The 11,203-nt window shown below is 34.6% G+C and overlaps 2 protein-coding genes and 1 pseudogene across 3 annotated transcripts; 2 read left to right on the forward strand and 1 right to left on the reverse strand.

The window, feature by feature from the left end:
* Nucleotides 1-52: 52 nt before the first annotated feature.
* On the reverse strand, nucleotides 53-1,122 carry LOC123921755. Its single transcript, XM_045974417.1, has one exon. It carries the CDS (start codon nucleotides 890-892, stop codon nucleotides 413-415), a length of 480 nt encoding a protein of 159 aa, XP_045830373.1. The 5' UTR covers nucleotides 893-1,122; the 3' UTR covers nucleotides 53-412.
* On the forward strand, nucleotides 924-9,744 carry LOC123922284 (annotated as a pseudogene).
* LOC123921749 lies at nucleotides 2,164-8,448 on the forward strand. Of its 2 annotated transcripts, none has more exons than XM_045974406.1 (2): nucleotides 2,164-5,928; nucleotides 7,544-8,448. In XM_045974406.1, the coding sequence occupies exon 1, from the start codon at nucleotides 3,522-3,524 to the stop codon at nucleotides 5,853-5,855; it is 2,334 nt and encodes a 777-aa protein (XP_045830362.1). In that variant the 5' UTR covers nucleotides 2,164-3,521; the 3' UTR covers nucleotides 5,856-5,928; nucleotides 7,544-8,448. The 2 variants fall into 2 exon arrangements, with proteins under 2 accessions (XP_045830362.1, XP_045830361.1); XM_045974405.1 differs by lacking the exon at nucleotides 7,544-8,448 and adding an exon at nucleotides 6,181-6,894.
* Nucleotides 9,745-11,203: the final 1,459 nt, after the last annotated feature.

Genomic DNA, 11,203 nt, shown 5'->3' on the forward strand with positions numbered 1-11,203 from the left:
ATTTTCAAAATTGATTACAATATAAATTGTGGATCAAGTCTATTTATAGACCAGTTAACCTGCACACATGCTTCAACAATCTGTAACTAACTTACATGGTTTTGATAGGCTATGTGAGGTCTACACTACTAGTGGTATAACATAACATAACTTCCTTACAACATTCTAGAGTTGCTATTAAGTAATTGAAATGAAATAACATAACTTGGTTCATAGAGAAGTAAATCTGAAAACAAAAACATCTTATATTCCAGAACTTAAACTTTGATAAATGATAAATAATAATGCTAGCAAACAATGCATCCATGATGCAAGAAGTATTTCTTATTTATGTCACTGAACAAAACAACTTGTTTTCTTTCTCAATGATGGACTTGAAAATACGATCGAGGCAACAACATTAGTAAGCACTTTATGAAAACCATCTTACTTGATCTTTCCTGAGTTGCGTGCAGTTTTCTACAACATGCTCTACTCCCTTCAATGTGACATTAGTACAACACAGTAATACTAGTTGAAGTCCACGGAAACTCTTTGAAATCACATAAAGTGTTTGATCATCAACTTCTGTAAATGATAAGTTCAACACCTCCAGTTTCGGCACTTCAAAGTTCATTTCAAGCAGCTTCACATTTGAACAGAAGGATAAGTTCAAATGTCTAACGTTACAGCACATTCTTAAAACTTGAGCAATACCTTCTTCTATGCCACAATAATGGCTCAAATCAAGCAACTGTAAATTTGGGGAAACAGAAGCAAACATTATGATGTTTTCATCTGTTAACCATTGATTGTGAGCCAAACGGAGATACTTTAATTGAGGGTGTGCAGTAAAATCCATCAAAGATCTAGAACTCTCTAGACTCTTTTTCCCAATTTCTGTGTGTTCCATTTTGATATCACTAAGTGAAGGACAACTCTTAATGAGTGCAAAGACGGCAGATATTGTGAGTAATGAACAACAAGTCAAAGTTTATAGATACCAAATCACCCAGAAACAAAGACAGCTCCACAACATGTGTATCAGTCAGAAAAACAGCATTTTGAAAGATCCAAATATTGGAAATGTTGACACTTGGATAACAAATAAAAGATTCCAGAATAACTATAACCGGTGCAATCTTGGAGAGCAAGTCTCGTTAAAGGAAGACATTGGTTTGCAATAGAGAAGAGCAAGTCATCGGAAATATTGGAAGACAACAAATCAAAACAAGTCAAGTACTTCAAAGTACTCACCAAGGAGGCAATGAATTGTGAAGTAATATAAGATGTTATTGGCTTGTATACTAATGACTTGTTTAAGTGCAGTTGTGGCGAGGTTGAACATGGTAACACAGTTGCAGCTAATAGAAATAATAGAAATATAAAAGCTATTTCAAACCTTCCTGATAAAATCACAATGCAAGTGACAAGATTATCAATAATGTAATAAATAATCAAAAAATTACAAACAGAACTAGAGGTGTACCTTTATTCGTATTGCAGATTGATATACACTTAAAAAAATAATCCAATGAACTCTTTATATATTGATATTTTTCCTGAGAATTTATTTTGCTTCTGCTCAAAAGGAAAAGATATCATTTACTATTTTGTTTTTGGTTGGTAAAAAACAATTTTTCTTCTGACTTCTTAAAACAATTGATTACACAGTTACTTACAAATACATTACTTCTTACTCAACTCACAAGTACCCTTTTCACAAGGTAAATTCTTCGTTACCCAACTTGAAGATCTTGTTTCATTACTTGAGGTCAATATTTCTTACAATTTCTTCACTGGTTCTGTACCAAAAGGTCTAATCAAGTTATTGAATTCCTCACCGTCATCATTCATGGGTAATCCTCACCTATGTGTCAATTGTTTGAGTTGCATGAAAACTAGTTATATAAATTCATGTGTCCACAAATCAACTGATCACAAAGGTATCACTAATGTTCAAATTGTAATGATAGAACTTGGATCTTCAATATTTATTTCTGTTCTGTTGCTAATGATAATTGGAAGGTATCTCCGTAGAAAGGACTCGAAAAGGACATCTGATCTTACGCAAGTGTTTTTTAATGTAAGAGGAGAAGAAAGTTTTGAATTCACAAATGACAGTGATTACGAATTAAAGATCTCAACTGAAAAGATGTCTTCCCTTCGAGAGCAAGTGTTGGAGGTGATGAGATCCTCATCAGTCACTATTTTTAGAGTCTTTTTAATAAGTTTTAATATCATTTTATTAGTTTAGTGTTTAATTTAGAGTCATTTTAAATAAATTGCAATTATTGATTTATTGAATCAATTAAGTGTTTTTCTCTATTAAAATAATATTTTGTGTAGTTTTTATTTTCTTGGTTCAACTTAACATGTTTATGGTTGAGTGCAAAAATTATATTAACAATTGTTTTAGTGTAATGGGCTGGTGTGAATAGAAAACAGACTGATGAATAGCCCAAGAAAATGCAACATGCTAAAGTGGCCCAAGAAGATACAGGAGAATTCAATGCATATTTTGCATATAACAAGAGGAGCTACGCTGGGGAAGGATATGACGCAGAGGAGGAGAAAAACATGAACAGTGCGTGGGGCACTTGAAGGAATGAAGGGAACGACTCCAAGCTACAAGCTGACACCTTATTAATTGGTTTTAGTTTCTTTATTTCTTCTTTTGTTTTCATTATGAGTAGCTAGTTCTCTTTTGATTGGTTTTGTAAGATGAACTTGTATGAATATATGGGTTTATATGTTAGGTCTTTGAACTAATACTCTTTTGATTAATTAAATTCGTTATTCAATCAATCTTTGTGTTTAATGCTTTATGGGTATTGATGAATGTTCATGTATGATTTGAGATTCATATTGATTAAGAGATTAATTGTATGAATTGGACCTAAATTGATTGTTCAACCTTGTAATTGATCTAGAGATAGGGAATTAGAGGTTGTGACTTATGGTTTAACGTTCAATGTTTGCCTATTTTAACTATTCAATTGGCCTAAGAGATTAGGGTATTATAGTGTAAAATAGTGAGTTATACACCATGAGAATGGGTATAGTGGCTTAGTTAAACCGTCGTGATAATTGGATTGATCATTATAAGGGTATTAGACGCTAACATCCATACTGAAATACGAGGGATTCGAAACAAACCCAATCGCTTTCTTTAATTGTTGAATTTAAACATTTTTCCTTTCAATTGTTAATCAAATGCTATGCATTCCCCCCAAAATGTCATTTAATTTCCTCCTAAGAAATAGTTTAATTGTTTTGCTTTAGATTAATCTCAATCCCTGAGGATCGATAATTTTTTACTACTTGACGATAATTGGTACACTTGCCAATAATTCATCAAGTTTTTGGCGCCGTTGCCAGGGATTGTTGATTAATTTTGACAAGGCAATTTAGCTTTACTTAGGATTTTAGTACAGAATTATTATTTTTTTCTTTCTATTATTTAGCCTTATTAGTTTTTCTTTTATATTGTTGTGCTGCTTGGGTATTTGTTTGTTTGTGTTTGCTCAGGTACAATTGAAATGGCGGAGGTGCAACCACCGCCACCACCAAGGAGAACCTTGGGAGATTATGGTAGAGGAGCAAATGGAGATCAAGATTTTAGAGGGTTTCAACCGGCAAACCCGGTAGCTTTTGATATCAGAAGTTCCGTCATAAAAGCTTTAAAGGAGAACAAGTTTTCTGGGGCCGACTCAGAGTGTCCAAATCTGCATTTGAGTAACTTCTTAGATGTGTGTGATTACACCGACCCTCCGGGTGTCTCGGAATGTGCTAAAAGGTTGAGGCTATTCAAATTTTCTCTTACCGGAAGAGCCAGAGATTGGCTGGATACCTTGCCTAACGGGACAATTAAAACATGGAACGAATTGAGAGTCAAATTTTCGGAGCGCTTTTTCCCAATTTACAAGTTCCTAGAAAAAAAAGCCGAGATCACAAACTTCGAACAAGGAGATTCCGAGTCTCTTTATGACGGATGGGAAAGGTTCAAACTCCTCTTGAAGAAGTGTCCCGATCATGGTGTGGATAATTTGGCTCAAATGCAATATTTTACTCAAGGTTTAAGAGCACAAACTCGCATGTTACTTGATGTATCCGCGGGTGGTTCCATTAATAACAAGGTTGCAAATGAGGCTAAAGAGCTTGTGGAAGCCATGGCGCAAAATGAATATAGAGCTCTTAATGAGAAAGGAGCTAAGAATAAAGTGAGTACGATGGAGCTTGACACTCAAAGGGCTTTGTTAGCAAATTTAAAGCTCATGAATATTCACATGGAGACTTTTATAAAACACTTGACCACCAACAAGCTTGTTCATGCTCAAGTACAACAAGTGTCAATATCACAAGCTCAACTTCCACCAAGTAGACCTTCACCATTGGAAGAAACTCTTTCTCAAGTCATGAAGATGATACAAGTAAATTTCGAGGCTATGAAGACAAGTCAAGAAGCTATGAAGATAAGTCAAGAATCAACAAATAAAAATCATGAAGCCTACATCAAGAATTTAGAAACACAAATGGGCCAATTGTCTAGGCAAGTTGCGTCGTCATCTAATGGCGGATTTGAAGGAAACACATGCAATAATCCTAAAAAGGAGAGTTGTAATGCAATTCATTTGCGAAGTAGAGTGGTGCCTACACCGGTAAGTGAGCCACGTTCCAAGGAAAATATGTCAAATGAAGTTGAGGATGAGGTGGTAAAAGGAAGGAGTGGAAAGGAAAAATATCATGAGGGAGAAGTTGAAAATGAGAGAAGTGGTGAGCTTGAGAAAGAAGTCGAAAATAAGAGTGAAAATGAAAAAATAGAAAAAAGTGAGAAAGAAAAAGAAAAAGAGGGAGGAGTTGAAAATGAGAGAAATGTGGAAGAGAAGAAAAAAGACGATGCAAGATTTGTCGATAACGACTCAAATTTGAAGAAAATTAAGAGTAAAATTTTGAAAGATGGAGAAAAAGCTCAAGTAGTTCTACCTCATGAAAAGCTACCCTACCCTCACAAAAAGAAGAGTAAGAGAAAAGATATTGATTTTAAGAAGTTCATGGAGGTGTTTAATAGCCTTCAAGTCACAATTCCGTTTATGGAAGCTTTGGAGCAAATGCCTATGTATGCCAAGTTCATGAAGGAGTTGTTGACTAAGAAGAGGAAGCCTAAAGAGGATGAAATCGTGTTGTTGACGGAAGAGTGTAGTGCAATTCTTCAAAGAAAACTCCCACAAAAGAAGAAAGATCCCGGTAGTTTCACTATACCTTGTTCTATTGGGAATTTACATGTTGGGAGAGCACTTTGTGACTTAGGAGCAAGCATCAACTTGATGCCCCTCTCTATGATGAAAAAAATACCCGGTGCCATAGCTAACCCCACCAAGATGCAATTATCTCTTGCGGATCGGTCAATCACGTACCCCTATGGAATCTTACAAGATGTTTTGGTAAGAGTGGCCGAATTTGTCTTTCCGGCGGATTTTGTAATTCTCGATATGGAGGAAAATGCCGAAGTGCCTCTTTTATTGGGAAGACCCTTTTTGGCAACCGGGAGAGCTCTAATTGATGTGGAGATGGGTGATTTAATGTTGAGGTTCAATGATGAGAAAGTTAACTTCAACATCTTTGAAGGTATGAGAAATCAAGATGAGATTCCACAATGCTTTAAAGCGGATGTCATTGAAGATGAGAGTGAGAACTCAAAGACAGAAGCAACAAAGTCAATTTCTCCGGATTTGAAAGCACTCCCTTCTAATGGGAAATTTGTATTTTTGGGAGATGATTATAAGCAACCGGTGATCGTTAGTAGGTTGCTCACCCCTTTGAAGAAGGAGGAAAAGAGGAGCCGAGTGGAATCAAATTTGAAGTATCCTCCCTAACTTGAATGATGGTGCGTCGAGCTCGGGACGTTAAACACGCGCTTCATGGGAGGCAACCCATGTGATCTCTATGGTCCATTTCTATCCTTTTTCTCTCTCTTTCTCTTTAAGTACTTTTATCTTTTCATTTTAGTGTCTATAATAATTGACTGATCTTGGATGACTGTGATGATCACTTGCACATTTTACTTTGTTTTTTTTAATGAGCACCTTTATCTTTTGGAAAGTCTCATTTGTTTGACACCATCTTTTCATTCACTTCTATATACAATTATCTTGGTTTTTAATTTGAGCATCTGGAATGAAATTTCTTGCGGTGCAACAGATTTTTGCGATTGGTGGATTGAAAGACAAGCTGATGAACATTCACAATTTTGACAGTTCGATAATCCGGCCGTTTAAACCGTGAGATTTTGAGCCTAAACACTTGGATTGTTTCTCGCTATGTGAGTCCACTACTTTACTTATTCTCTAGAACTTGCTTGCGTTCTTTTAATTAATTGATTGCGATGATTACACACTGAGGCAACTTTTGTTGGTATCTTGAGCCTTTTTAGCCTACCCTTGCATGGTTATATCCTTTGCTTAGCCCCTTTGAGCCTTACATTTCTTTGTTCATCGATCACTTAACCCATATATAAAAAAAAAAAAAAATCATTTTCTTGGAGTTAAGTTGATTTTCATTACATATTGCAAATGCTTAAGTTTGGGGTTGCTTTTGAAATTAGCAACCATCTAAGTTTGGGGTGGGTATACTAGAGAACTTGAATTGTGAAAAAAAAAAAAAAAAAATGAAAAATGTTGAAAAATCAAGAAGCCAAATGTTTGTAATTTTGAAAAGAAAAAAAAAGTGACTTCTTCAAAAAAGATGAAGAGAAAATAATGAAAAGAACGAAAAATAGTTTGTGATGGTCTGATGTTTTTATGTGTTGAGATTGAAAGATAATGTGGAAATAAGTTGTTCTCTAGTGTGTTTCTTGAAAATTTTGTGAAATTGGGTATGTCCTTAACTCCAAGTTTTTAACTCACTTCCCAAAAACATCCACCCTTACCTAAGCCAAATTATGACCTTTAAGACCTCAAAAGTGTGTATTTAATTTGCTTATCGATTGATTGTTAGAATTCTTGCAAGCCTATGGTAGAATAGTTTGGTTTGTGTTGATTGAGTGATTACCCGATTAAACAGTTGAGAGAAAGCGAGTGAGTGAAGTGATTATTGAGCTTGGTCAAATATTGTGAATAATTCTTTAGTCTTGTTTGGATTGAAATCATTGTGAAGAGAAGTTGCATTGAAGGTTTGATCATTGAAGTGCTTAGAGGAATTTTCAAGTCGATTGTATTTGAAGTTGTGTAAGGAAGTTGTCAACCCTTTGTGATTGTTCATTTGATAAATTTGTTCCTTGAGGACAAGTAACAGACTAAGTTTGGGGTTGTGATGAGATCCTCATCAGTCACTATTTTTAGAGTCTTTTTAATAAGTTTTAATATCATTTTATTAGTTTAGTGTTTAATTTAGAGTCATTTTAAATAAATTGCAATTATTGATTTATTGAATCAATTAAGTGTTTTTCTCTATTAAAATAATATTTTGTGTAGTTTTTATTTTCTTGGTTCAACTTAACATGTTTATGGTTGAGTGCAAAAATTATATTAACAATTGTTTTAGTGTAATGGGCTGGTGTGAATAGAAAACAGACTGATGAATAGCCCAAGAAAATGCAACATGCTAAAGTGGCCCAAGAAGATACAGGAGAATTCAATGCATATTTTGCATATAACAAGAGGAGCTACGCTGGGGAAGGATATGACGCAGAGGAGGAGAAAAACATGAACAGTGCGTGGGGCACTTGAAGGAATGAAGGGAACGACTCCAAGCTACAAGCTGACACCTTATTAATTGGTTTTAGTTTCTTTATTTCTTCTTTTGTTTTCATTATGAGTAGCTAGTTCTCTTTTGATTGGTTTTGTAAGATGAACTTGTATGAATATATGGGTTTATATGTTAGGTCTTTGAACTAATACTCTTTTGATTAATTAAATTCGTTATTCAATCAATCTTTGTGTTTAATGCTTTATGGGTATTGATGAATGTTCATGTATGATTTGAGATTCATATTGATTAAGAGATTAATTGTATGAATTGGACCTAAATTGATTGTTCAACCTTGTAATTGATCTAGAGATAGGGAATTAGAGGTTGTGACTTATGGTTTAACGTTCAATGTTTGCCTATTTTAACTATTCAATTGGCCTAAGAGATTAGGGTATTATAGTGTAAAATAGTGAGTTATACACCATGAGAATGGGTATAGTGGCTTAGTTAAACCGTCGTGATAATTGGATTGATCATTATAAGGGTATTAGACGCTAACATCCATACTGAAATACGAGGGATTCGAAACAAACCCAATCGCTTTCTTTAATTGTTGAATTTAAACATTTTTCCTTTCAATTGTTAATCAAATGCTATGCATTCCCCCCAAAATGTCATTTAATTTCCTCCTAAGAAATAGTTTAATTGTTTTGCTTTAGATTAATCTCAATCCCTGAGGATCGATAATTTTTTACTACTTGACGATAATTGGTACACTTGCCAATAATTCATCAGGAGGCTACAGAGAACCTAAAAGATGAGTATATTATTGGGAGAGGAGCACATGGTATTGTGTACAAAGCCATAATAGGTCAACAGGTTTGTGCTGTAAAGAAGCTTGAATTTGGACGCAACAAGTAAAGGCGGTTAAGTATCACGCGCAATGAAATTAAAGTCCTTAGGATCATTAAGCATCAAAATCTGATTAAATATGTTGACTACTGGATTGGAAAGGACTATGGTTTAGTCTTATATGAATTCATGGAAAATGGAAGTCTTTATGAAATTTTGCATGAAAAGAAACCCGCACCACCCTTAACATGGAATGTTCGGTGTAAGACAGCAGTTGGAATTGCTCAAGGACTAGCTTATCTTCATTATGATTGTATTCCACCAATAGTGCACTGAGACATCAAACCAAATTCTTGACAATAATATGGAGCCTATTATAGCAGGTACTGCCCTATGCAAGAAGCTGTTTCAGGATTCTAATAGTCATTCTGAAACCAGGAAAAGACTTTCGTCGCACGTTGTAGGTACCCCTGGCTATATTGCACCGGGTAATTAACTCTTCATCCACAATTACTATTGATTTTCAAACCCATTTCATAGACCATAGTAATTAGATTTCTAGGATGTGATAAAAACTTTATTTTCCAACACAGCTTGGAAGTGGAGTTTTGTCAGATAGTATTCTCTAACATGTTTGCATTGTCATCTGCAACAGAGAATGCATATGATATAGTGCCTGGAAGAAAGTCTGATGTATATCGCTATGGAGTTGTTTTGCTCGAGCTAATAACTAGAAAGAAATTATTAGTTCCGTCTATAAATGATGAGGTGAACGAGATCCACATAGTGACCTGGGCTAGATCTGTATTGATGGAAACAGGCAAGATTGAGAACATTGTTGATCCATACCTTGTAAGTGCATTTCCCAATTCAATGGCACTAACCATTCAAGTCACTGCAGTGCTTTAGTTTGATCTGGGGTGTGATGAGGTTCAATATGGTGGTGATGGACTTATAATTAAATTGATCGGAAATGGTAAGATTGCATATGAAAAGGTTGTCGGCGTTGCAAATTTAGTTGTTCCAAAAATAACCTATGCTTGGTCTAGTTTGATCTTTCTTCCCTCTATCACTGGTCCAATACTTACCAAACCATTCAACTGGTTTTTCCTATCACGTTGGGGTCAATATAGACAACTGCAGAGATCCTTGTATTCACAGCCCAAATCATACTACTTTATAAACACCAATCAATCTGAGGCCACTCTCCAAACTAGTGAATAATTGTGGAAAAAAGTTCCAAAGAAAGGCAATAAATGGGAAGAGAGACCTTCAAAAAATTGTGTGGATGGATGGTGAACTGCATGTGCCAACCATTGTTCATTATCAAATTTTGTCAACTAATCTAATCATTTTTGCTGATAAGTCAGTTTTAGGTTCAACAATTTTGTTTCTGTACACATGTACAGTTCTTCCTCCAAGAATTACCATTGTTTCATTTAGGTCAAACTTGGTGCGCAACGTTTCTTGTGGATTGCTTTTAAGCTTTTGATCCATATTTACAATTTTGGCACATGGGTGCGACTTTTAGTCAAATTTGTTTACAATTATCAGTTCTTGTTAATGTCGAGTCTGCTATATATAAATATGAAGTGAAATAATCTTGATCAATCTAGCTTAATCTGCAACATTAAATAGAAAGTTCAGTTTACATCAAGAAGGATTTTGAAAAATGTAGTCAATTTTCCTATAACAAAAAATGTGAAAAGTGAATCTGAAACTCCATGGATGAATACGAGTTTGTGTGTGAAGGAAGGAGAAAACCAGAAGATGAGCTCAAGTTAGCTAATGGTTTATATACAATGTTCCAATCAAAGCTAACTAACAAATCACACCTAAAACCTATTACAAGTAGTTAGTAGTACAACCATATAGCTTAAGTGTAGAAACTCAGTTAACTTGTTCCACAAGTAACTGAGTTTTCTCAATATCTTTCACAAAAAACAAAATAGAAATATAAGTGACATAGCTGTTTGGAAAAACAAGGTAGAAAAAAATAAAAGAACACAATCACAACACAAAAATATAACGTGAAAATTACAAAACCGGAGAAAAAAATCACGGCCGACAACTAGAGAATAAACACTATATGTAAATTGTGACAATAAACTTCACTCTCAACCACCCTATGCCCCAGTACACTCATACTCTCCAAAGTAAATATTTGAACTACATCTCAAATACTCTTAAACAAGAGCATAAGAGAAAAGAAGAAAGAACATAAATATAAACTTAGGTTGTTTATAAGTGCTACTGTTTGGTGTATTGAAATAAGGAATTTGAGGTCTCTATATATATACCATTGAGCTCCTCCGCTCTTCACTTTTCTAAGCAATGCGGAACTTCTAAATATAATTTCCTTGACTTTTTTTCCTTCATTAGCGATGTGGGACTTACATTGCAATCAACCCCAACGCCTTCTTAGCTACTGCAAAATGATGAACCATAATAGGCAGCAATCAAAGGCATCATGCAGGTGCATGAAAATTACTTATCGTTAGAGAAAAAAAAATAAAAAATTCAAAGAATCCCATTTTGTACGGTTAGTGACTATTAGGATGAAACACTTTCAGTGTCAATCTTCTAAATTTTGAAAAATTATATGGCTTCTTCTCCAAAGAAGAAACTATCTATTTATTACCAACTATCTCTAATATATAAAAAATAAAAAATAAAAACTCAT

The sequence above is a fragment of the Trifolium pratense genome, linkage group LG4 (assembly GCF_020283565.1).
Source record: "Trifolium pratense cultivar HEN17-A07 linkage group LG4, ARS_RC_1.1, whole genome shotgun sequence".
NCBI classification, from domain to species: Eukaryota; Viridiplantae; Streptophyta; class Magnoliopsida; order Fabales; family Fabaceae; genus Trifolium; species Trifolium pratense.